This window comes from Vipera ursinii (genome assembly GCF_947247035.1).
Source record: "Vipera ursinii genome assembly, contig: SUPER_3_unloc_1, whole genome shotgun sequence".
Lineage (NCBI taxonomy): Eukaryota > Metazoa > Chordata > Lepidosauria > Squamata > Viperidae > Vipera > Vipera ursinii.
Window position 1 is genome coordinate 251,556 of NW_028148452.1, and position 27,500 is coordinate 279,055.

The 27,500-nt window shown below is 44.8% G+C and overlaps 1 protein-coding gene and 1 long non-coding RNA gene across 2 annotated transcripts in view; one reads left to right on the forward strand and one right to left on the reverse strand.

The window, feature by feature from the left end:
- ADGRB1 (adhesion G protein-coupled receptor B1) overlaps positions 1–19,241 on the reverse strand; it is a gene marked incomplete at its 5' end in the record, with an annotated part of 259,043 nt that extends 239,802 nt beyond the window's left edge. Inside the window, one exon of the mRNA XM_083379962.1 lies at positions 18,494–19,241. Within this exon, the coding sequence (XP_083236088.1) occupies positions 18,494–19,241 (748 nt within the window). The remainder of the gene's footprint in view (positions 1–18,493) is intronic.
- The window catches only part of LOC310639499, a 323,629-nt gene continuing 303,562 nt past the window's right edge, over positions 7,434–27,500 (forward strand). Inside the window, exon 1 of the long non-coding RNA XR_014492336.1 lies at positions 7,434–7,531. This is a non-coding gene — a long non-coding RNA (uncharacterized lncRNA). The remainder of the gene's footprint in view (positions 7,532–27,500) is intronic.

The window sequence follows — 27,500 nt, forward strand, 5'->3', positions numbered from 1 at the left end:
TTCACTTTACACTTTGTGCCAAAGTCCTCACTTTTTCCCGTTTGACCTGTTGGGCTGAGGATGGTTTTTGAAACCCTGAATAATTTTTGCAGCATTATTTTTCCACATTTCTTTGCAAGCCATCTGTTTAATTCACTCTTAGCACTTTGCTGGCTGTTCCTTGGGTCGATATCTGAAAAGGAAGTCGGGGCATCAGGATTTCAGGGCAATAAATCACCGGAGTAAATAAAAATGACCGTTGTGGTTTGAAATCTGAACGGCTGCAGGTCTGGCATACTTTTTCCAACCGTTTGCTGTCTGAGCTGAGAATAGCAATCAATGTGTATTCTTCCTCCAAGGCCAGCTTGAATTCAGGTCAAGCAGCGGGAGGCAGAGAATGAGAAAAGAATGAGATATTCCTTTGGGGAGATGTTTAGTTGGTTATGAGTTTGAATTCAGGTCAAACAGCAAGAAGCACAGAAAGACGAATGCTAGATCCTTGAAGAGAACCTAACCTGGTTACACCAGAATGATAATAATAGTAAAGTTGGAAGGGACCTTGCAGGTCATCTAGTCAAATCCCCTGCTCAGGCAGGAAACCCGATACCATTTCAGACAAATGGCTGTCCAGTCTCTTCTTAAAACTTCCAGTGTTGGAGCATTCACCACTTCTGGAGGCAGGTTGTTCCACTGGTTAATTATTCCAACTGTCAGGAAATTTCTCCTTAGTTCTAGGTTGCTTCTCTCCTTGATCAGTTTCCATCTGTTGCTTCTTGTCCTGCTTTCAGGTGCTTTGGAGAATAGCTTGACTCCCTCTTCTTTGGGGCAACCCCTGAGATATTGCAAGACTGCTCTCATGTCAACCCTCGTCCTTCTCGTCATTAGACTAGAAAGAAGTCAGCTTGAGAAGCCACATCACATGATCGCTTTTCCAACCTCTCTCGGGGAAGTAGAGGGTGATCTAGTGTATAGGTAGTCCTTGACTTACAAGCAAAATTTGGACAGAATTTCCACCGCTGAGGAAGGCGTTGTGAAGTGCTTGATTTCACCACCATCTGTGTCACGGTTTTAAGCGAATCGTGCAGTTGCTAAGCTAGAGTTTCCACTGATTCGCTTAACGTCGGTGGAGATCCTCCATCATCCAGGTCACGGTTGTCCCAAAGGCGCTTTTTTTTTTTCAGGAGGCAAGTGGGCTCTCTTGTTTGTTTGTTTTTGAAGACGTTTCGCTTCTCATCCCAGAAGCTTCTTCAGTTCTGATTGGAGGGTGGAGGAATGGGAGGATTTATACTCCTCTCAGACAGCTGGTCAAATGAATGCAAATGAATGAATAAAGAATGGAAATGTATTTTATAAATAAATGATTCGTTCTAAATCCAGGATGGCCTGAATCACCAATTTCATTGTATCCAACTGGGCTCACACTGTTCTAGGCAAGGAGGAATCTGTGATCCAGTGGCTCCTTTTACAAGCCTTAAATATGAGCTACAACATCCAAACGTGAGCCATCAGCCAAAAAAAAAAAACAAGCCAATGCAATCCTGGGTTGCATAAACAGAGGCATAGAATCAAAATCACATGAAGTATTAGTACCACTTTATAAAGCCTTAGTAACACAGTGCTAGTCTGCATTAACAGAGGGATAGAATCAAGATCAAGTGAAGTACTAATACCACTTTACAAGGCCTTGGTAAGGCCACACCTGGAATACTGCATCCAGTTTTGGTCACCACGATGTAAAAAAGATGTTGAGACTCTAGAAAGGGTACAGAGAAGACCAACCAAGATAATTAGGGGACTGGAGGCTAAAACATATAGGGAACGGTTGCTGGAATTGGGTATGTGTAGTTTAATGAAGAGAAGGGTGAGGGGTGACATGATAGCAGCGTTCCAGTATCTCTCAGGGGCTGCCCCAAAGAAGAGGGAGTCAAGCTATTCTCCAAAGCGCCTGAAGGCAGGACAAGAAGCCACGGATGGAAACTAGTCAAGGAGAGAAGCAACCTAGAACTAAGGAGAAACTTCCTGACAGTTAGAACAATTAAGCAGTGGAACAACCTGCCTCCAGAAGCGGTGAATGCTCCAACACTGGAAGTTTTAAGAAGAGACTGGACAGCCATTTGCCTGAAATGGTATAGGGTTTTCTGCCCGAGCAGGGGGTTGGACTAGATGACCTCCAAGGTCCCTTCCAACTACTACTACTTCTTCTTCTTCTTCTTCTTCTTCTTCTTCTTCTTCTTCTTCTTCTTCTTCTTCTTCTTCTTCTTCTTCTTCTTCTTCTTCTTTCTTTTTCTTTTTCTTTTTCTTTTTCTTTTTCTTTTTCTTTTTCTTCTTCTTCTTCTTCTTCTTCTTCTTCTTCTTCTTCTTCTTCTTCTTATTATTATTATTATTATTATTATTATTATTATTATTATTATTATTATTATGGAATAGGGTCTCTTTCTTGAGCGAGGGGTTGGACTAGATTAACGACCTCCAAAGTCCCTTCCAGCTCTTTTATCCTGTTATACAAGAATTAAAGAAGAAGAGATTGAATAGCCATTTGTCTCAAATTGTATAGGGTCTCCTGCTTGAGAGGGGCAGGGGGGGTGTTGGACTAGAAGATCTCCATGGTCCCTTCCAGTTCTATTCTGAATTGGGGGAAAATATATATGGCTGGGTGGAGATTGTAGGTCTCTATTTTGCTTCAGCAGATCGAACTTTGTTCAAATCACCCCACCCTCCATTCCATCAGTCGAACAAGGGGCAGTTGAGTGATGCGAAAAGTAATGTCTCGTGGTCAGACAAATGCACAGGTACAGTCTGGACGGCACCGGGCTCAACAGTGGTGTCTGTGAGAAGGATCTATGTGTTCTGCTGGACCACCACTTAAATATTGAGCCGGTAGTATGTTGCAGCTGCCAGAAAAGCCAGTGCAGTCCTGCCTCAACAGAAGAGTCCACATCAAGATCACAAGATGTGATAGTACTGCTTTACAAAGCCTTAGTAAGGACACACCTGGAATGCTGCAGCCAATTTTGGGCACCATATCACAAAAAAGATGTTGAGAGTTTGGAAAAAAAATTCAGAGAAGAGCAATTAAGATGATCCAAGGCCTGGAGACTAAAACGTACAAAGAATGGCTGCGGGACTTGGGTTTGGCTAGTCTAAAGAAAAGAAGAAATAGGGGACACATGATAGCAGCGCTCCAGTATCTGAGGGGCTGCCCACAAGGCAGAGGGGGGCAGGTTGTTCACCAAAGCACCAGAGGGGAAGATGAGAAACAATGGTTGGAAACTAACCAAGGAGAGAAGCAACCTAGAACTAAGGAGAAACTTCCTGACAGTGAGGACAATCAACCAGTGGAACTCCTTGCCTCCAGAAGCGGTGAATGCTCCAACACGGGAAGTTTTTAAGGAGAGACTGGACAGCCACTTGTCTGAAATGGTATAGGGTCTCCTGCTTGAGCAGGGGGGTTGGACTAGAAGACCTCCGAGGTCCCTTCCAGTTCTAGTCTGATTAAATTGTCCACATTCAGAAAAAACAGCCAATACCCCAAGAGACAGCTGCAGAATTAAGACATTTTTTTTTTCCTTTCTGAAAATGACAGAACATGCCTTGGAACATCGCCACGCTCGCTGATCTTTATTGCAGAGCCCCCAAGGGTGGAATTTGCATGGCTGCTGTGATGCAGATTGCATGATCGGCTCTCTCTGCCAATCCCCTCGGGTGCATGTAGCATGCTGGCACATCAGATTAAAAAATTTTTTTTAAAAAAATCCAAGCAATCAGGAAGGCTGTTTCTCTCACACGCTCACAATTATTCAGAGTTATTCCCGGCTTGCAGCAAGCTGGAAGAAAATGACATGTGTACTTTTTTTTTTCTACGGGGAATGCTTGTTCTCCGGAGATGACTCAGTGTTCTTGGGAAGGCACACCTGCAAGGTGCACCCATTCCCACATCGAAGCTACACGGTGTCAGCTCTCGTAGGCAAGGTCAGCTGTCGAGAGCGGCAGAGTCCTTTTTATCGGCATGTCTAAAAATATTCCACCGATGATCCGGTCATGACTGAGGTGAGATGAAATTCTGTCCAGGTAATGAGAAGGGATGCGGTGGCTCAGTGGGTTAGGACGCTGAAGTTGTCGATCGGAAGGTCGGCAGTTTGGCGGGTCGAATCCCGAGTGCCGCGTAGCAGAGTGAGCGCCTGTTACTCATCCCAGCTTCTGCCAACCTAGCAGTTCGAAAGCACGTAAAAATGCAAGTAGAAAAATACGGACCACTCCGGTGGGAAGGTAACAGCGTTCCATGCGCCTTTGGCGTCTAGTCATGCCGGCCACATGACCACGGAGACTTCCTCGGACAAGCGCTGGCTCTTCGGCTTTGAAACAGAGATGAGCACTGGCCCTAGAGTCGGAAATGACTAGCACGCGTGTGCGGGGAAACCTTTACCTTTTTAATGAGACATTGGAAAGAGGCTTCTAAATATTTAGCAGGGAGGGCTTAAAAACGACAACCAAAAAAGGAAACCTCAACTTGATTGGGGATTGCATGAGGTTGGGATGTCAAATACGTGCAAGGCTTTCCACAGCTTGCAGTTTTAACCCCCCAAGGTCCCAGAGAGAGTGATCATTCAAATGCATGGATGTTGGAGACTAATAACCTTTGGCAAATTAGGAAAAAGAAGAGGGGGGGAGAAGAGAAGGAGGGGGAGAAGGGGAAGGAGAAGGAGAAGGAGAAGAAGGAGAAGGAGAAGGAGAAGGAGAAGGAGAAGAATTGTAGGGTTCTTGGTGCTTTCTGAGCTTGGTTGTTCCAGATATTTCATGACCCAACTTGGTGCGCTTACAGGGAGGAGGAGGAGGAGGAGGAGGAGGAGAAGGAGAAGGAGAAGGAGAAGGAGAAGGAGAAGGAGAAGGAGAAGGAGAAGAATAAGGAGGAGTAGGAGAAGGAGAAGAAGGAGGAGGAAGAGGAGGAGAGTAGGAGTAGGAGGAGGAGGAGGAGGAGGAGGAGGAGGAGGAGAAGAAGAAGAAGAAGAAGGAGGAGGAGGAGGAGGAGGAGGAGGAGGAGGAGGAGGAGGAGGAGGAGAAGAATCAGGTAGGTTTGGTTGTTAAAGTGCCCAGGCATTAAACATTCCATCTGCTCCAAAATGAGAAGACCTCAGCACATCACGCTGCCCAAATGCAGAAAGACGTAAGATCTGAATTCCTATCCATCTCTTCCATCTATTTAAAACACACTCCTCTTGCATTCACTACTCTGCTGTCGCTGAATATTTTTCATTAATAAGCCAAGACACAGCCTGAGAGTCAGTGCGGCATAGCAATTAAAGGCGCTACAACTAAACCAGGGGGACTGTGAGTCCCAGCCTTGCCTTAGACACACAGCCAGAGAGAGCACTTTTGGCCATAAATGAAACATTCGTTCAGTGAGTTTTGCCCCATGTTGCGGCCTTTTCCTGCTGCAGTTGTTAAGTGAACCATTGGAAGTTTTTAAGAAGAGACTGGACAGCCACTTGTCTGAAATGGAATAGGTTCTCCTGCCTGAGTAGGGGGCTGGACTAGAAGACCACCAAGGTCCCTTCCAACTCTATTCTATTCTATTCTATTCTATTCTATTCTATTCTATTCTATTCTATTCTATTCTATTCTATTCTATTCTATTCTATTCTATTCTATTCTATTCTATTCTATTCTATTCCATTCCATTCCATTTTATTCCATTCCATATTTTCTATTCTATTCTATTCTATTCTATTCTATTCTATTCTATTCTATTCTATTCTATTCTATTCTATTCTATTCTATTCTATTCTATTCTATTCTATTCTATTCCATTCCATTCCATTCCATTCCATTCCATTCCATATTTTCTATTCTATTCTATTCTATTCTATTCTATTCTATTCTATTCTATTCTATTCTATTCTATTCTATTCTATTCTATTCTATTCTATTCTATTCCATTCCATTTTATTCCATTCCATATTTTCTATTCTATTCTATTCTATTCTATTCTATTCTATTCTATTCTATTCTATTCTATTCTATTCTATTCTATTCTATTCTATTCTATTCTATTCTATTCTATTCCATTCCATTCCATTCCATTCCATTCCATTCCATTCCATATTTTCTATTCTATTCTATTCTATTCTATTCTATTCTATTCTATTCTATTCTATTCTATTCTATTCTATTCTATTCTATTCTATTCTATTCTATTCTATTCTATTCCATTCCATTCCATTCCATTCCATTCCATTCCATTCCATATTTTCTATTCTATTCTATTCTATTCTATTCTATTCTATTCTATTCTATTCTATTCTATTCTATTCTATTCTATTCTATTCTATTCTATTCTATTCTATTAGCACGGTTAGTAGCACGGTTAGTAGCATGGTTGTTAAGTGAATCTGGCTTCCCCATTGACTTTGCTTCTCAGAAGATCACCGAAGGGGATCACCTGACCCCAAGACACATGCAGCCGTCATAAATACGAGTCAGTTGCCAGGCATCTGAATTTTGATCATGTGACTATGGCAGTGCTGCAATGGTCGCAAGGGTGAAAAATGAGTGTAAGTCACTTTTTTCCAGTGCTGCGGTAACCTTGAACGGTCACTAAAACATTTGTAAGTCGAGAACTATCGGTAACGGGTTTTCATGAGTTCAGAAAGAGCTTCCTTCTTCAATCAAGTGAGACTCGAAGCAAAATGAGCCCTTTGATGTAAAGATAATTCTTGACTTACAACGGGGAGCAGAATTTCTGCAAGGCAGTTATTTAGCGAGCCGCGCCCATTTACATGAACTTTTTGGCCATGGGTGTTAAGCAAATCCCTGCCGTCCTTAAGCGAATCATCCTGTCCTTAAGCAGATCTGACTTCCCCCATTAACATTGTCAAGAAGTACGCTAGGAAAGTTGCCAATCACTTCACCTCCCAGATGCCTCAATGATCCTAAATGCAGGCCGATTCCCAAGATACAGAAATATTTTGCATTTTGGTATTTTATATTTTGGTCAATGAATAAAAACAACTTGAACAGAAATACATGCCGGTTGCCGAATGCCTGAATTTCGAACACGAGACTTTGGGGATGTTGCAGAGAAGAGCAACAAAGATGATCAGGGGATTGGAGGCCCAAACATATAAGGAACTGTTGCTGGAATTGGGTCTGTCTAGTTTGATGAACAGAAGGACTAAGGGTTGACATGATAGCAATCTTCCAGTATCTCAGGGGCTGCCCCAAAGAAGAGGGAGTCAAGCTATTCTCCAAAGCACCCGAAGGCAGGACAAGAAGCAATGGGTGGAAACTAGTCAAGGAGAGAAGCAACCTAGAACTAAGGAGAAACTTCCTGACAGAACAATTAACCAGTGGAACAACCTGCCTCCAGAGGTGGTGAATGCTCCAACACTGGAAGTTTGTAAAAAGAGACTGGACAGCCATTTGTCTGAAATGGTCTAGGGTTTCCTGCCTGAGCAGGGGGTTGGACTAGATGACCTCCAAGGTCCCTTCCAACTTTATTATTATTATTATTATTATTATTATTATTATTATTATTATTATTATTGTTATTGTTGTTGTTGTTGTTGTTGTTGTTGTTGTTGTTGTTGTTGTTGTTATTACTATTATTATACCATATGGATTTTCTGCATGGATTCCCCTATCTAGCTTTCCCTAAAGCATTAGCAACCCTGATCAAAAAAGCAGGATTAGGGACTGGTCAGACAGTGGCTCGGAAGATCTAGTCCTCCTTCCGTCTTCCAAACACTCTTTTCATCCACAAGCAAACACCAAATTGGTTGGCCTTCTTCCTTTGATTGCTTAATATAAAGCTGATATGATGAAGTCCATTAATTAAAACATGAACATTTCCATTATATCATGGGCTCTGATGGGCAGGAACGAGAACACGCAGAGGAGTACAGAAGAACACATGCTTTGTTTCAGCAGAAACTGTACTGAGAGATTGGATTCACCCTGCCTCAATATATATAGAGCCAGACTGTTGGTGGCGCAACGTTGGAAGGAAGAAGATTTACCTACAATAGAACAATGGATACTTAAAGTAGTGGACGTAGCCGAAATGGCAAAAGGTTCAGCATGCTCAAAAGAACAGTCACCAGAAAAATATATTTTGGAATGGAAAACATGGATTGATTATATTCAAAACAAATATGGGACTAAAAAGTTTCAAATAGCATATGAATAATTCTTAACAATTATAGAAGTGTTATTATAGAAGTGTTATCGGGTTTCCCAATACTCCCGTGTAACACCTCTGCTCCGCGAGCTGCATTGACTTCCGGTTGCCCTCCGGGTGAGATTCAAGGTGTTTGTTCTGTACCAGCCTGCTACCGGCCCTGCAGAAAAGGCAGGGACAACCCCTTTACAAACGGCAAGAGGCTGGAATTAAGCCTGCCAAATTTATTAACATAAAACAGAGCAAAACAAGACACCAACCATGAAACAGGAGCTATGAAACAGGAATTAATCAAGTGGTTGCCTTCAGCAAACCAGCCCTCCCATGCATTCCCCTTTTATACAGTTCAGGGCGTGGCTTCTCTCTGCCTCCTTCCGAGGAGCCCCATTGCCTTCCTCTGTTTACTCCTGACTGACTGCCTCCTGTGTCGGGCGTCCTTGAACAGGGCCAGCTGTGGGTCATCTTCATCCACGCTGTCAGGCTCACACAGCTGGGTCTGCGTCGTGACCAGATGAGAGGGGCCTGGCTGAGGGCTCTCATCAAGCTGTCCAATCCCCTCAGCAAGCTCTTCAACACCCCCCTCCTCCTCCTCTGAGTCGTCCGATCCAACTGCTGAACCCACAGGCTGACCCTGAATCACAACAGTGCTGGTGATGACCTACAAAGCCCTAAATGGCATGGGTCTGGATTATCTTAGGGAGCACCTGCTGCCAGCCTCAAATTCCCATCGTCCTGTGCGCTCCCACAGGGAGGGCCTTCTTAGGGTACCGCCGGTCAAGGAATGCCGGCGGGTTATCCCCAGAGGGAGGGTATTCTCTGTGGGCATGCCTGCCCTTTGGAATGACTTACCTGTGGAACTCTGGACCGCCCCCGATCTGCGTTCGTTTAGCCAGGACCTGAAAACCTGGCTCTTTGAGCTTTCCGGCCAGGACTGAGCATTTTAATTGTAACTTTATTTTAATTGGGTTTTAATTGGAGTTTAACAGGGGTTTTATTTTATTCAGGGACTAAATTTAATTAATTTTAAATGTTCTTAACTTTTGTAATTGTATTGTTGTATTGTTATTTTAAATCCCTTGTGAACCGCCCTGAGTCCTGAAGTCCAATAAACATAAACATAAACAACATAAACATGATTATTACTTTAGTTTTGTTATAAGGGAGTTAAAGGGGGGAAGGTTTGTTAACGTTGTAATAGATATTTAGCATATGTTTGCATAAGATTACTATATGTAATACCCTGTATTCTGCTTTGGGAAGTCCAGGGGGGGAGGGAAGGGGGGGTGATGGGGAGGGGGGTTTATTATTAAAAATTTTGTAAAACTTTACAATTAAAATATATGTATATATAGAGCCAGGCCCTATAGTATTAACCAATCGGATTGAAGCTATACTTGCCGCCCTAAGTTGACCAATAGTAGGACTGGCGCCGTCCTGTCTGAGATGCTGGAGAACCGTTGGTTCTCCAGCAGAGCACGTGGTGATATTCCAAAAGCCCAATACGTAACAATTTCAAAGGTTCTTTGTTTTTTTCCATGAGTGGAAGTTTCCTCTCTCTGAAAAGGGTGTGGGAAGCAGCAGCAGTGTTAAAAAATAGAGATGAGGGGGAAGGAGACAACAGAGGGGGTATGTGTGGGGAGGGGGGGTGTCATGCTATTTATTTTTGCCCAAATCCAACTATTTAATGGTGGAACGAATATGTTTGCTTTGTTCAGTGGAAAAATCTGTCTCCAGAAGTTGGGAGTGCTCCAATGCTGGAAGTTTTAAAGAGGAGACTGCACAAACATTAATCTGGGATGGGATGAGGTCTCCTGCCTTAGATAGAGGGATGGGTTAGAAGATCTCCAGGGTCCCTTCCAACCATTTTTTCTATTCTATTCTATTCTATTCTATTCTATTCTATTCTATTCTACTCTACTCTACTCTACTCTACTCTACTCTACTCTGTTCTGTTCTGTTCTGTTCTATTCTATTCTGTTACATTTCTACTCTACTCTATTCTATTCTATTCTACTCTACTCTGTTCTGTTCTGTTCTATTCTGTTACAATTCTATTCTATTCTATTCTATTCTATTCTATTCTATTCTATTCTATTCTATTCTATTCTATTCTATTCTATTCTATTCTATTCTATTCTATTCTATTCTATTGACCCTCTCTGGGAGGTGCTTCTTGGGAAACTGTGGTGCATTTCCTCCTATTGTCAGGCACAAAGGATTAGGACCACATGCGAAGTCACTGTATAGAAGATTTATTCAAGCCTATACAGAAGGATCTAATCAACTAAAGTTCAGGACTCAATTGGCACCCAATAAGAATCAATGGAATTCAAGAGGTTTTGGACTTGGGCCATTTGTGGCAACATAACAATTCTAAGCTACTGCCACATTTAACTCTGCTTTGCCCAGCTCTGCCTGCTCTTCTCCTACACTTACACCTACACACACACACACACACACACATACACATTCCTTCTCCTGGCGCACATCCCATCACCACAACATAGTCTGGAGCCAAGCCTGAGGCCAGACAGGTCATTAAAATAAGGACGGGCAAATGTTAACCATTTCTAAATCCCAAAACATGAGGTTGTTAGCCAATCACACAAGAAGGAGGAGGAGGAGGAGGAGGAGGAGGAGGAGGAGGAGGAGGAGGAGGAGGAGGAGGAGGAGGAGGAGGAGAAAACAAGCAAGAAGGATCAGATTAATAGAGAGATATAGCTTGCACCTTCTATTCTGTTCTGTTCTGTTCTGTTCTGTTCTGTTCTGTTCTCTTCTCTTCTCTTCTCTTCTCTTCTCTTCTCTTCTCTTCTCTTCTCTTCTATTCCATTCCACTCCATTTCATCCCATCTTATCCCACTCCATCCCATCCCATCCCAAATAACATTTTCTAAAACATTCAGATCAGTGCAAAACCTTCTCTAGATTTTGCAGTCCATTTCTCATCCAGGAATAGCAAAACCAAAATTGGGTAGATTGAGGACACTGCTGCACAGAAAATGAATTCAGTTAGGGGAAGGAAAAAAAAAGCATGCAGAGATACTTGCATTAAGGACAGCTGTGACCAAATTTCCTCCCTTATCAAAAATTGCATGTGAACTAAAGGCAAATGCGTGCCTCTGCTTTAATTTGCAAGCTAATGTGGAAATTTAGCGGAATGGGGTTATCATTAAATGCATGCTAGGAACAGACTAAAAGTAAATGATTTTCTGCTATAGCCAAAGGCCACTTAGCAAGTCTCTCTCACCGTTCAGATTTTATATCCTGCCACATTCTTTTTTGCAGCGCTTTGCCTTTTGATACCAGGGCCCTAAATCATGCTGTATTTTTGAGGCATTTAGGAGATGAAACTCCTACAGAATTATCCACTCATGTCTTTGGAGCAATGAAGGCTGAGGGGTGACATGATAGCAGTCTTCCAATGTTTGAGGAGCTGCCACAAAGAAGACAGGGTCAACCTAGTCTCCAAAGAACCAGACGTTAAGACGAGAAGCAACGGATGGAAACTAACCAAGGAGAGAATCAACCTGAAACTAAGGAGAAATTTCCTGACAGTGAGAACAATGAACCAGTGGAACTGCTTGCCTCCAGAAGTTGTGGGTGCAGGTTTTTAAGGTTTTTAAGAAGAGACTGGACAACTATTTGTCTGAAATTGTTTAATGAAGAGAAGGACAAGGGGGGACATGATAGCAGTCTTCCAAGATCTCAAGGGATGCCTCAAAGAAGAGGGAGTCAAGCTATTCTCCAAAGCAGCTGAAGGCAGGACAAGAAGCAACGGATGGAAACTCATCAAGGAGAGAAGCAACCTAGAATTGACAGTTGGAACAATTAACCAGTGGAACAACCTGCCTCCAGAAGCTCTGAATGCTCCAACACTGGAGGTTTTTGAGAAGAGACTGGACAGCCATTGGTCTGAAATGGTCTAGGGTTTCCTGCCTGAGCAGGGGGTTGGACTAGATGACACCCAAGGTCCCAACTTTGTTATTCAGATAGAAGTCTTACAATATCTAAGGGGCTGCTACAAAGAAGAGGGGCTCCACTTCTTCTCCAAAGCACCTGAAGCCAGGACAAGAAGCAACGGATGGAAACTCATCAAGGAGAGAAGCAACACAGAACTAAGAAAAAAAATTCCTCACAGTGAAAAAATTAAAAATTAACCAGTGGAATGGCTTGTCTCCAGAAGTTGTGGGTGCTCCAACACTGAAAGTTTTTAAGAGGTGATTGGACAACCATTTGTCTGAAATGGCGTAGGGTTTCCTGCCTGTGCAGGGGGTTGGACTAGATGACCTCCAAGGTCCCTTCCAACTTTATTGTTGTTGTTGTTGTTGTTGTTGGGTAAGTCATGTGGTGACAGCGATGAGCCTTGAATTCATGAGGTGTGCACCACACAAAATTGCTATTGTATGACATGGAGTTCTGTGCATTAAAAGGAGACCACCACAGCAACGAATGTGGAATGGCAACATCGGCTGATTGAAAGGTCCTTTATTTGGGCCACAGCTCCTTTGGGAGCTGATGAGCAGAAAGATCCATGAAAAAGAGAACGAAATGCTTGGTGTCTATTGGCATTTTCTACCCTTTCAAAGACGTATCATCGGAAGGTCCAACACATTTTGCATTTTCTCTTCTAGAGAGGGCAAAAGAATCCAAAAGGAAGTCTTTGCTTGTGTGTGTGTGTGTGTGTGTGTGTGTGTGTGTGTGTGTGTGTGCGGGCACGTATGTGAAGTAGGAAGTGTCAACCATACTTTACTTCCTACGGACACTATCTTCTTGATTACTTCCTGTTTCCCAGGATCATACTAGTAACCACCATACTAGGTTAGGGTAAAAGACTAATGGGAGAGAATATCTGTAGCTCTAGGTTGAACTGTGGGGTCCTTGGTGCTCTCTGAGCTTGGTGGCTTTCTTGCAGATGTTTCATGACCCACCTAGGTAATATCATCAGTGCTAGAAGGGAGTGGCATCTGCAGAGAGGCAAACAGTGGGGTCCTTGGTTCTCTCTGAGTTGGTTGTGTTCTTGCAGATGTTTCACTGCCCATTTAGGTAACATCATTAGCACTAGAAGGGGTTTGGGATGGGGAGACAGAGAAGGAAAGGAGGAGGAGGTGGAGGAGGAGGAGGAGGAGGAGGAGGAGGAGGAGGAGGAGGAGGAGGAGAACTATGCAATCCTTGATGCTCTCTGAGCTTCGTTGGTTTCTTGCAGATGTTTCATTACCCAACTAGGTAACATCATCAGTACTAGAAGGAAGTGGGGTCCATAGAGGAGGAGGAGGAGGATTGTGGGGTGCTTGCTACTCTCTGAGTTTGGTTGTTTTGCTTGCAGACATTTGATTGCCCAGATAACATCAGCAGTGCTAGCAGCGAGTCTCTCTTTATATACAAGTGGTTCACCCTGTCAGTGTTAGAACCATCAGTCTAGACCAGGGGTCTTCAAACTTGGCCCTTTTATGACTTGTGGACTTCAACTCCCAGAGTTCCTCAGCCAGTCATGCTGGCTGAGGAATTCTGGGAGTTGAAGTCCACAGGTCATAAAAGGGCCAAGTTTGAAGACCCCTGGTCTAGACAAACAAATAAGAAAAAACAGCCTAATCAAGCCAAAAAACATTCCCACCAACACTGACAGGGCAAGCTGCTAATAGATCAAAGAAGGAAAACCCTTCTGCCTTCTACAGTAGGACTGATAATGTTATCTAGTTGGGTCATGAAATGTCAGCAAGAAATAGACCAAGAGCACCAAGGACCTCGTAGTTAAAAGGCTTTTTCAATCCCTCGACAGCGTTATGCGGCACAGAACATGGAAATAAAATCACAGATAATATAAGATAAATAAAACCACATGGAATAAAAGATCAACTGAACCCAGTCAGTACAGGTGAAACGTTCTCAGTTCAGCTAGCCCGCTTAGACCCTGAGGCCATTAGCGCTAAGGCTTGGGTGAATAGACTGTTGTAAATTAAAGCTACAAAGAGATAAACAGGAGGGTTAAACTTTATAGTGATTACCAAACTTAGAGCAACTTCAATCGAATCGAGCTCTTCCTACTGAAGTCCTGCGGAATCTTGCCGGTTATTAAATAGAACGTGGCAATAGTACATAGAACATGGCTATCACTCAGACCAACCAAAAGATAATTAAGATTAAAAAGAGCACGTCCAACCTGGGTATTGAAGTTAATAAAGCTACAATCGATGCATCTATATCTACGTCAGCTATCCAGGTCTTTCAGAATTCTCAGGGTGCCCAGTACATCCCTGCTGCAATAAAAACTTTTATGGATCACACTTTTGCTTTAATTCAGCATCTCATCCACTCAGTCCAGGTTGTTAAGACATGCTATGGTATATGCCTAGTACAGTTCTTCGTATAAGGGGCCCTTGGTGCTCTCTGAGCTTGGCGATTTGCTTGCAGACGTTTCATTATCCAAATAGCTAACATCATCAGTGCTAGAAGGGAGTGGGGTTTGCAGAGAGGAGGAGGAGGAGGAGGAGGAGGAGGAGGAGGAGGAGGAGGAGGAGGAGGAGGAGGAGAAAGACTGTGGGGTCCTTGGAGCTCTCTGAACTTGGTGATTTTCTTGCAGACCCATCTCCTTTTCACTAGACTACACCAACACAGTCTTGGCAGGGCAGCCCTTAGAAGCTATAGAACACAGAATAACAGACTCAGAAGGGACCTTGGAGGTCATCTAGTCCAACCACCATCTCAGGCAGGAAATCCTAAACCATTTTGGACAAATGGCTGTCCAGTCTCTTCTTAAAAACTTCCAGCGTTGGATCATTCACAGCTTCTGGAGGCAGGTGGTTCCACTGGTTAGTTGTTCTAACTGTCAGGAAGTTTCTCCTTAGTTCCAGGTTGCTTCTCTCCTTGATCAATTTCCATCCGTTGCTTCTTCTCCTGCCTTCAGGTGCTTTGGAGAAGAGCTTGACTCCCTCTTCTTTGGGGCAGCCCCTGAGATGTTGGAAGACTGCTATCATGTCTCCCTTACTCCTTCTCTTTATTAAACTTGCCATACAACCTTTCTTTCTATGTTTTAGCCTCCAGACCCCTAATCATCTTTGTTGCTCTTCTCTGCACTCTTTCTAGAGGCTCAGCGTCTTGTTTATATCGTGGCGACCAAACCTGGACGTGAAGGAGACAGTGTCTTTCAATCGGCTGTTCAAAATGCGACGGGAGGAGGAGCTGCAGACACCCGGAGGAGATCAAAACTGAGGTCGCTTACATCCAGCAAATGATGATCTTGTCGGACTTCGCAAGAACCGTTGTGGCTTCTCTGCTTCCAGGGCGAAGGGGAGAGGATTTATCTTTCCCTTCTGATGCTCAGCGTGAGTCATGCAAATCGCATGCAAAATTGATGAGCGCAACATTGGCATCTGCGAAGACAATATCGTTGGCTGCCAGGGTTTCTGCTGTCGGTCCAACAGGTTGGGATATTCGCTGGCTTTATTGATACTCTGCGGAGATCTCAGTCCCTGCTTTTGGTTTCCACCATCTGCTTTCAGACCCAGAGAAGACAGCCAGAGAAAGATGAGGCAAGGTCATGTGGAAAGAAAAAAAAACATGGCCTCCTTGGGCCGCCATCTTTGGAGACACCTCCTGTGATGACCCAGGGCACAGCACAGAGGCAATGCAGTCAGCTGGCACTTCAAACTGCCCTTTAATTGCTCCAATTTTCCCCCCAAATGCTCCCACGTTTCTGGCGAGCCTCCAAACAAAGGAAGACACGCACACCCCTTCAGCCACCTCTGGCCGCAAGTAGTTCCACATACAGTCTGATTAGAAGCAGAATTTACTCAAGGCCACAGAGATAACAAGGAATGACATACACATCATAAACCTAAGGAGTCTGTGTGAATACACGCTTGCCTGAGCAGTTTCAGAAGAGAAGCCAAAATGCAGTCTGAGGTCTTTGAACCTCCAAGCAACGTGGTCAGTCAGTCCAACGGTTTCCAGGTTTCCAAGCAGAAGTCACAGAACAAGAGATCAGCAACCACACACACAACACTCCAAGGAATCAGCATTTTTTTCCCAACAGATGCCCCTCCCCACAGCGTCTCCTTAAGTCTCAGCCTCCAGATGTGCCTTGTGGAGAGGGGCAGGACACTCTCCTCCCGAGTAGTTGAGCCTGCCTGCGTTGTTCCCTCCTTCTCTCCACTCTCCGTGCTCGAGGATCAGGTGGGGGTGGCCCTTCCTCATCGCCTGAACTCTGCCTCTCCTGTTCCTCTGGTCCCAATCCTGAAGGCCCCTGGTCTGCCTCGGCCTGCTCTTCCCCATGTTCCTGTGAAGCCACAGAGACCTCTCCCTTGACCTCCATAGGGTCCCGTTCCAGCTCATTTTCCTCTGCAGATTCTGGCTCTGACGGAGGCATGACACCTGCAGCTCCATGAATCGGAGTTGAATCCAAACCCCACCCAGATCCAAACTAAAGATGAAAGATCGATCAATCAGAATAGAGCTGGGAAGGGAACCTCGGAGGTCTTCTAGTCCATTCCAAAGTGGCAGAGGATACAGCTACCTCCAGTGATGGAGCACCCACAACCTCTGGTGGCAAGCTGTTCCACTGGTCAATTGTCCTCACTGTTAGGAAGTTTCTCCTTAATTTAGGTTGGATCTCTCCTTGATAACTTTGCATCTTATTTCTTGTCCTGCTCTCAGGAGCTTTGGGGAAACATTTCCTTCTCTCTTCCTTGTTTGCTAGTTTCCCCCTCTTTTGCTATCCTCTTGATTTTCATTTTACATTCAGAAAAAATGTTAGGACAACTTGAAATTGCCGAGATGTTGTATGATTCTTTTCAAAAGGAATAGGCATAAAAACAACTCTTGAAGCAACATCAGGCTGTCAAGTCCACCATAATTTTATGGATGTGGGGGTAGGAGGGAGAGAATCCAGATTTGGTTTTTTTTGCAAGGAGAATTTCCTTTTGAGTAGGAACAAGCAAACACAAAAAGAGAGGTGTTGAAGCCAAGTCTTGTCCACCTACCAGTGGCAAATCTGAATATTTGCATGTGAGTCACATTGTCTCATTAAAGCTATATAGACATCCAGTTAATCAGAACAAATTGTTAAGGGAGCTTTGGGATGGGATGGGGTGGAATAGAAAATATGGAGTGGAATAAAAAATATGGAATGGAATGGAAAGAAATGGAATAGAAAATATGGAATGGAATAGAATGGAATGGAAAATATGGAATGGAATGGAATGGAGTGGAGTGGAGTGGAGTGGAGTAGAGTAGAGTAGAGTAGAGTAGAGTAGAGTAGAGTAGAGTAGAGTAGAGTAGAGTAGAGTAGAGTAGAATACACAGAGTTGGCCAAGTTGGAGATTACATGACCTCAGAACACTACAATTATCATAAACACATTGTCATAGCTGAAAAGAAACCCATGATGCTTCGGCCATTTCTGTTTCTTGGCTTGCCTACAGACCCAGGGGAATAATAATAATAATAATAATAATAATAATAATAATAATAATAATAATAATAATAATAATAATAATAACAACAACAACAACAACAACATAAGTGCCTTGGGCACAATCCCAAAACAACTGGAGCACCACTTGAACACCATCATCAGCATTGACAAATTCTTCATCAGTCAATTGCAAAAGGCAGCCTTACTAGGAACTGCTTCCATCCTGCGACGAGATCTGTAACACCATCAAACATCCACATCTGCCTATCCCAGGTCCTTGGGAAGGACTCAATAGGTAGACAAAAATGCCAAATCCAGTCTGAACATCTGGCTGACTGTCCGATGATCAATAATAATAAAGTTGGAAGGGACCTTGGAGGTCACCCAGTCCAACCCCCTGCTCAGACAGGAAACCCTATGCCACTTCAACAAGTGGTTGTCCAGTCTCTTCTTAAAAACGTCCAGTGTTGGAGCATTCACAACTTGTGGAGGCAGCTTGTTCCACTGATTAATGAATAAAATGTGCATTTGCAGGAGTGAGTTGTGAAGTCTGGGAATCAAGCCCTTCAACTTATTTACTATGTAATGGAAGATTTCTCTCATAACAATCACCCGATGCTGTGTGCCAAGCACCCAAACTTTGACCCCATAATCACTTTTTTTCAGGGCCATTGTAACTTCGAACAGCCACTAAATGAATGGTTATAAGTGGAGGATTACTTGTATATTGATCAGTTCCTTTCAAAGTCAAGTCAAGATAGATCTATGCTGCTGGTCATAACTGGTTTAAATCAAAGCAAATTAACTTGGACAATAAAATCATTCGTGATGGCCACCCTAACAGCTTAAAAGAAAAGAAATCACATCACATCACCCAGTTAGGCAAACATTCTGTGGGGTCCTTTGATCAAAGCATCAACCACTTTACTTACCCAAGAAATCCAGCCCAGTGGTGTCCTTGGTAGAACTCATGCAATTCTCCAAGTAAATCCCATCCTTAAAACAATTGTCCTGCTTTTTGGTTAAGCCAAGGATCTCACTGGGTTGATCCAGCACCTCTCCACTGAAACAAGAGCATGGTGTCTGCATGATGCCACAAGGGTGTGAGCTGCTGCTAGTGGTCAAGCAAGTATCCAGCCATTTGCACAGCATCTGGCAAGCAGCTTTGCTAGGGCTTCTGTTGCCAACCACAAGATACTCAACCGAGAAGTCTTTTTCCTGAATCTTGGCTGGTTTCCACCTGATCCACCCGCTATCCACTTTGGACAGAGTCTGCTTCATCTGGAGGAACTGCTTGTTTGACTGGAGGAAGGCATAGCGGGTAGAGCCGTCGCAAAGGTTCAACACATCGTCAAAGCTCTCCATGCCCAGGTACGTCCGCGTAGACTCCAAGAAGGAATCAAATTGGTACGTGCGTATCTGCTGGTGGTCGCAGAGGCCCAAGGGCTTCAAAACCTTCATGTACAATGTGTATCTCCTAGGATCGGGGTTCTGGATAATCCAATTGCAGTGGGAAACGTTCAATGGGAAGACAGCAAAAGAGGAGAAGTATCCAAAAAACTTGCCCTGGACCAAGGTGGTGCAGGGCGGGGGTCCCAAGTCAAGGGCCACCACGGTCCACACTAAGAACGGTGGCAACAACCAAAGCAGGTTCAAGGAATATCTATTGCTCCTCCTCATCCTAGTCCCCTGGTCCTTTGGAACTCAAAACAATTGCCAGGCAAAGTGCAGATCTTGGACATAACAGGAGAAAGAGAGAGAGAGAGAACTGGGCCCCAGTTCAGTGGCAGATGAATCCAGCCTTCTCACGTCTGGATTCTGGTTCTTCCTCGTGGCTCGGACAAGCAACCTACAGAGAGAAGAGAAACCATAGATTTCATGAATTTGCAGAATGCAGAATGACGAAAGGCAGTGAGGCCCAGATCTGCCTTGTAAGAACATCTAAAACAGGTGTCATGGTTCTGACAAATGCAGTACTTCAAAGAACTTCAAGGCATTCTTTACCTTAAAGAATCTTTTATTATAGTTGCATAGCTTCGGCATGTATATATTGGAAGCCAAAATCTGAATTCTCCTCCCCTGAACACATCGTATCAAAACACAAATCCCTCCCTTAATTTTAACGTCATAAATCACATTCTCCAATTAGTTTAACATGCAAGCTTTCCCTCGTGTTTAACAACCCGCCAAATTCTTCTCTTCTCTTACTACAAACAGTCTTGAGATACATTCTCCCTACTCCCCCAGCGTCTACTAATTTTACCTCTAAAAGTAATATACGAGTTAAAGGAAGGCTACGTCTCCCTATGTTGTCAAGCAAGAACATCCGATGTTAGCAGCCTTGACGACAGGCATGTCAAACTTGCAACATCATGTGATGTCGCACGATGTATTGTGACTTTCCCCCCATTGCCGGCAATGGGGTGGGCGCGGTTTCGGCGTGACGCATCCAGCCCGCAGGCCAGCAGTTTGACACTCCTGATCTAAAAGATACCACTAGAACCTAGAATCATAGGATGGGAAGGGAAGACCTTGAAAGTCTTCAAGTTCAACCCTTAGACACAGACACCAGCTGCCTTGCATTTCTAGGGAGGAAGTAAAAAAAGACCAGGATAAATTATGAGTCATACACTTAGAGCAGTGGTGACAAACGCATGCCAAAGGTGGCACTCAGAGCCCTCTCTGTTGGCACGTGCGCCACTGCCACCACAGCAGGTCCATCAGGCCGCCACTGCAACCCAGAGCAGGAGCCCCACCTAGCACAAAGGAGGCGAAGCTCAAGTAGAGGTGATAGAGCAGAAGTCACCAACCATTGTCAACTGGTGAACTGGAAGAAAAGGGAAGGGGAAGCATTTTACATGCATGAATGTGAGCATGGGGCCGCCAGCACACCCAGCTGCAAATAGGGCAGGGCTAGTGCCTGCGTGACACTCACTACCCTGCTCCGTTCTTGCATGGTGCAGCGCCTTGTATCTGCACCCCGCGGCGTGGCGGTGACCATTTTGGCGCCTTGCAGCACAGTGGCCCATTTTGGCACCCCCAGTTTTTGCATACCAGAGGCGGCACTCAGAGAAGCCTCCCTGCCCCCTCCCCCTCCAAGGGCACCACAATGTTGATGCAGCCCTGGCATTTTGTGATAAATAAGTGGGTTTGGGGTTGCAGTTTGGGCACTCGGTCTCTAAAAGGTTCGCCGTCACTGACTTAGATGTTTACCTGTGTCCTCAGGGACACCTAACTAGTGCAAGTGTGTGTGGAGCCTTCTTGACTGTAGGATGTTGTCTGTATCCCTTCGCTGTTGAAGACAGGTGCAGGCTGTAAGGGATGAGCCTGTGTTATCTCCATCTCAAACTGAAGCACACATGGTTCCTGAGGGCACAGGTGAACCTCCAAGTGGCCTCAACTACTCTCTAAAAGAATGCAAATGACCGGCCCTCTGCAAGGAGTATAAATCCTGCCATTCCTCACCATCCAGTCAGAGCTGGAGGATGGAGGATCTCCTTAGACCAGGGGTCTTCAAACCTGGCCCTTTTGTGACTCGTGGACTTCAACTCCCAGAATTCCTCAGCCAGCGTGCCTGGCTGAGGAATTCTGGGAGTTGAAGTCCACAAGTCACAAAAGGGCCAGGTTTGAAGACCCCGGCCACAGACATTCCCTTCTTTTCTGTGACAGCCCCTCAAATACTGGAAGACAGCTACTTAGCTTAGATATTAAGACCGTATGGAAGCTTCTGTTCACAGTCCAAGGTCACACCTGCTTGTGTAATACACTCCCCTCCCTTCTCTGCTAAGCACTTATGACACAAGCTATCTTCTTCCTTTTGAAGGTGTTTTTTCAAGCAAGGCCATATAAGCCAACTCTATCTCCACAAATACACTTTCTCTAAATACCAGCACAGATGTTCACCTGACCTTGCCTGTAGATTGTCATGAAGAGCTGCAATAAGCAGAACTGTTGGACGGTCTCACTTCAGTACCACCCACGCTGCCATGTACATCATATACCACCCACAATGTGTGTTACACACAACCTGGAACACAGATAGACCATGCTTAGTGTTAAAAGACCTGAAGAAGAGTCTAATTAATATACGCTTGGGTTGACTAGAACCAGGTGGCATGGATGCATATCTCTATAAGGTTTCCTTTTGTCTACATCACACCCCGAATCAAGCTTTCTATCTATCTTGACCAGCAATTTCTGGGACAAGTCTCCTTCTAGCTGTGAGTCCTTAAGCTGTTGTGTCTCATGCAATCTGTAACACGCAAACAATCAATCAATCAATCAGAATAGAGCTGGAAGGGACCTTGGAGGTCTTCTAGTCCAGCCCCCGGCTCATGCAGGAAAACCTATATACCAGGGGTGTCAAACTCAATTTCATTCATCAGCATTGTGGTTGCCCTCAAGGGGCTGGGTGGGTGTGGCCTGGGCGGGCGTGGCCTACTGGGTGGGTGTGGCTAAAGTGCATATGGCCTACTGGGTGGGCATGGCCAGCTCTACATCGTTCGCATCAAGGGTGACTATGGGGGTCTGGGCAGGAGTGGGACAGATCTGAGGGTCTCTGGGCCAGGGCCAAGGCAGTGGGAGCCGTTCCTTCACTGTTTCCAGGATAGCTTCACGGGCCACATGAAACCACTTCATGGGCCGGATCTGGCCCCCGGGCCTTGTGTTTGACATGTCTGCTATATACCATCTCAGACAAGTGACTATCCAGTCTCTCCTTAAAAGCCTCCATTGATGGACCGGTAGCTAATTTTTTGTTGCCCAGGCCCAGAATGGACTTCCAGAAGCTGCATTCACCCAGAGAACCGGTTCTTCACATATTTGAATCCCACCACTGCTAAGGCGGGACTAGAACTCACCATCTTCCACTTTCTAGCCTGGCGCCTTAACCACCAGACCAGGGGTAGGCAACCTCGGCTCTTTTATGACTCGTGGACTTCAACTCCCAGAATTCCTGAGCCAGCATAGCATAGCTGACTCAGGAATTCTAGGAGTTGAAGTCCACAAGTCATAAAAGAGCCGAGGTTGCCTACCCCTGCACCAGACCAAACTGACTATCAGTAATTAGGGGGGGGGAAGGGAGTTGTAGGTTGAGAGCCATGAACTTTTGACTTTTAATAAAATGGAGTAGGAGGAGTAGGAGGAGTAGGAGGATTATGACTATGGTGTCCTTGGTGCTCTCTGAACTTGGCTGTTTTCCTGCAGACGGTTCATTACCAACCTAGGTAACATCATCCGTGTTAAAAGGGAGTGGGGTTTGGTCTCTTTTTACATAAGGTTACGGTTAGGGCTGGCTGGGATAAACAAGTGTTGTTTTTTCTGCAGATTATCAACCTTTGCCAGGGCAAACCATTCCCCCACCCACCCACCCCGCATCCCATAATCCCATCATCCGCAACAGCTGTCTTCCCTGGAGAACCGTGCTGGTTGACTCCTGTATGTAAAACCACACAGAAGGACTTGGCCACGCTTTCTCTGTTGGCTTCCTACCGCTCTCACCCTGCCAGGCTCCTCTGAGTAGCCAACCAACTTTAACTAAACATCCTTGCTAATAGGATGCTGGGTTTTTTTTTCGCCTGTTAGAGCCCAGGATCGATTTGCCTTAAACGGGAGCCCCGTCTGGCAGATTTTACTGCAAGGAAGAGAGGCAGCTTTAATCTCCCCTCCAGCTTGGCATGCAAACGTAAAAGAGAGAGAGGGAGAGAGAGAGAGAAAGAGAAAGAGAGACAGAGGGAGAGAGAGAGAGAGAGAGAGGAAGAGAGAGAGAGAGGGAGTGAGAGAGGTGCTTAACTACACCAGCACATAAAACGAAAAAAAAAATGTCAGCAAAGCACCTGGATTTCCAGCAGAGCTGGCAATAAATTCACTCCGCTCTTGGCTCGGCAGCTGAACTGAGACACAAAATGTTTCCACCTGCTCAGTGCCACACCGGGGTTTGTAGAAAAACGCCTGAGAAGACCCTTCCCTCAAAAAGAAGATTTTTGCCTTTAAACGTTTGCTCTGTCGGACTTCTGCTGCAACTCTCAGGTGAAACACTGGATTAGGGTTCAAGTGTCTTATTTTCTTGCTAAATTCCAAAAAACCAAAATCTTCGTGGTGAACATTCATAGATTCCAGGGAGGGAGGGAGGGAGGAGATGTATGACTGGAAGGAAGGAGAGAGGGAGGGAGGGAGGGAGGAGAGAGGAAGGGAGGGAGGAGATGTATGATTGGAGGGAGGGAGAGAGGGAGGGAGAGATGGGATGGAGAGAGGAAAGGAGATGCATGTTTGGAAGGAGGGAGAGAGGGAGAGAGAGGGAGAGAAGGAGAGAGGGAGGAAGGAGTATGATTGAAAGGAAGGAGGGAGACAAGGAGGAAGGAGTGAAGATGGAAGGAAGGAAGGAAGGGAGGGAGGGAGGGAGGGAGGGAGGGAGGGAGGGAGAAAAGAAGCTTTGGACCCAAAAGGTCTTTTTTCTATAGTGTCTATTTTAACTGGAGACTATTAACTTTTAAAGGGACGCGGTGGCTCAGTGGGTTAGGATGCTGAGCTTGTCGATCAGAAGATCGGCAGTTTGGCGGGTCGAAGCCCGAGTGCCGCGTACCCCAGAATGTACCTCTTCCAGTTTCTGAAGGATCCAGATTGGCTTTAAGTTTAGATGGGTTGGGTTCAGTTGGGACTGGTTGGGTTGGAATGGGTTGAGTTATGTTAAGGTGGGTTGGGATGGGTTGGAATTTGATGGTAGGAGATGGGGATCCCTGTTCCCTGTCTTACTTCTGTCTCAAATAGTGACAGTTCCAAGATCTTACAAACTGAGATTACTAACTTTCAGTTACCACTAACGGGTCCTTGGAAGCTAATACCCCAGAATGTACCTCTTCCAGTTTCTGAAGGATCCAGATTGGCTTTATTTTTTTTCCATCTCAGTCTCTCCCTTGAGGTCTCCAAGAGGCCCTTCAAAGGTTGGAAGGTCCTCCCCTGAAATCTAAGGTAGGCCCTGCAGAAGGTACCCCCTCTCTATCGCCCAAGTCATGTTTGCTCTAAGCCCCTCAAGTCAGCTAATCATGGTTGGCAACTGTCACTTCGTTGGTGGGCTCCCATTCCTGCAATCATGGTTTCTTAGCAACAGCGCAGTTAGCAAAAACAACATGCCTCTGCCTTTCACTTGCTATTTTGAGCTGGCAAATGTGGAGCTTCATATTTCAGCCCACCATGTGGACAATGACTAAGACCTTCCCTTGCCCACCCGCTACGCCGACCTTGGCGCTGTGGTGGAGCTAAGCCAAAAGCAGACAGTTTGCCCCAAAAAACATGTCTATGGTTACTTAAGTCCTCCTTTTGGCAGGTATGAAGGGGAGGTTGGGGAGGTAGGTGGGTGGGTGGGCAGAGAGAGGGATTACTGAAGAAGGGGGAAAAAGAAGTGAAGGAGAGAGATAGTCTGGAGACTCTTAGGGGAAATGACATTTCTGGCAAAAAAAATAGACAGGAGAAGAAACAAGAGCAAAAACCAAACAGCAACCCACACTCGGAATATTGGATCCAGAATTGGTCGCCGGAGTATAAAGCAGATGTTGGGACTCTGGAAACAGAGCAGAGAAGAGCGACTAAATAGAATAGAATGGAATAGAATAAAATAGAAAATATGGAATAGAATAGAATAGAATAGAATAGAATAGAATAGAATAGAATAGAATAGAATAGAATAGAATAGAATAGAATAGAATAGAATAGAATAGAATAGAATAGAAAATATGGAATGGAATGGAATAGAAGAATGAAGAATAGAATAGAATGGAATGGAATGGAATGGAATGGAATGGAATGGAATGGAATGGAATGGAATGGAATGGAGAAGAGAAGAGAAGAGAAGAGAAGAGAAGAGAAGAGAAGAGAAGAGAAGAGAAGAGAAGAGAAGAGAAGAGTTGGAAAGGGACCTTGGAGGTCTTCTAGTCCAACCCCCTGCTCAGGCAGGAAACTGTACAGTATACCATTTCATACAAATGGCTCTCCAATCTCTTCCTAAAAACTTCCAGTGTTGGAGCACTCACAACTTCCGGAGGCAGGTTGTTCCACTGAATCATTGTTCTAACCGTCAGGAAATTTCTTCTTAGTCCTACGTTGCTTCTCTCCTTGATTAGTTTCCCTCCATTGCTTCTTGCCCAATTAAAGGCCTGGAGACTAAAACATAGCAAGAACGGCTGCAGGATTGGGTTTGGCTAGTCTAAAGAAAAGAAGGACTAGGGGTGCCATGATAGCGGTGTTCCAGTATCTGAGGGGGTGCCACAAATGAGGGGGGGGAGTCAACTTATTCTCCAAAGCACCAGAGGGCAGGACAAGAAACAATGGACGGAAAGTAATCAAGGAGAGAAGCAGCTTGGAATTAAGGAGAAACTTAATTCTGGGATTTGAAGTCCACAAGTCTTAAAGCTGCCCAGTTTGAAGAGCCCTGATTTTAAGGAAGCATCTTCAATCAGCAGAGCAGACAAATAAAACCCTTCCGTAAGTCAACTCGTTGTGTGTTGCGATTACGCATCGATTAGCAGTGGCACACTTTGGCCACTAGGTGTCTCCGGGAGCTGCAAATTGACCTCTTCCTATCACCATAAACCTCAACAGAATTTTGCCAGGGTGGAAATTTTTATTGCTGGCCCACACAATCTTTGTGTGTGTGTGTGTTGTTGTTGTTGTTGTTCTTGTTGTGCCAAGACCAGCCCACTGGCCATTTGTGCCTCTCTGCTCCACCTGAGCACAGTTCCAGGGGATTTCTTAGGATTTGCGAACCAGAAAGAGCAAGGGTGTCCGAGAGGCCATCTTTAGAAGCTCACCATGCACGGTCCTTGGTCCACGGAAGGGCTACGGGGCAGTTTGAAGGTGGCTGGGCTTCAACTCTCGGAATTTGCCCAGACATCTTAAAGTTACTAACGGTTGAGAAATACGGGGGTGTAAGCGAAGCAAAGCTGTTTTCATGCTATCTTATTATTTGAGGTGGTTCTCCATTTCATTGCTGTCCCTTTCCTTTCCTGCCCTCTTTTCATTTCATTTTTTCTTCCTCCTTTCCTTTCCTTTCCTTTTCCTTTCCTTTCCTTCTTCATCCTTTTCTTCTTTCCTTTCCTTCCCTTTCCTTCTTCATCCTTTCCCTTCCTTTCCTCTTTTCATTTCATTTTTTCTTCCTCCTGTCCCCTTTCCTTTCCTTTCCTTTCCTTTCCTTCTTCATCCTTCTTTCCCTCCCTTCCCTTCCCTTTTTCATCCTTTCCTTCTTTCCTTTCCTTTCCTTCTTCACCCTTTCCTTTCCATCATACATCTCCTCCCTCCCTCCCTCCTTTTCTTTCTTTCTTTCTTTCTTTCTTTCTTTCTTTCTTTCTTTCTTTCTTTCTTTCTTTCTTTCTCTCTCTCTCTCTCTCTCTCTCTTTCTTTCTTCCTTTCCTTTCCTTTCCTTTCCTTTCCTTTCCTTTCCTTTCCTTTCCTTTCCTTTCCTTTCCTTTCCTTTCCTTTCCTTTCCTTTCCTTTCCATCATACATCTCCTCCCTCCCTCCCTCCCTCCCTTTCTTTCTTTCTTTCTTTCTTTCTTTCTTTCTTTCTTTCTTTCTTTCTTTCTTTCATTTTCTTTCTTTCTTCCATCCTTTCCTTTCCTTTCCATCATACATCTCCTCCTTCCCTCCCTCCCTCCTTTTCTTTCTTTCTTTCTGTCTTTCTTTCTTTCTTTCTTTCTTTCTTTCTTTCTTTCTTTCTTTCTTTCTTTCTTTCTTTCTTTCTTTCTTCTCTTTTCTTTCCCTTCCCATCCCCGCATCCCCCTTGGTGACCTGATCAAAATTTAGATGATTGGCAACTGACTCATATTTATGACGATTGCAGCACCCCCGGGGGGGGGAGGAGGGTATGTGTGTCACGTGTTCACCTTTTGTGACCTTTCGACGAGTAAAGTCAATGGAGAAGCCAGAATCACTTGACAGCCAGGTTACCAAG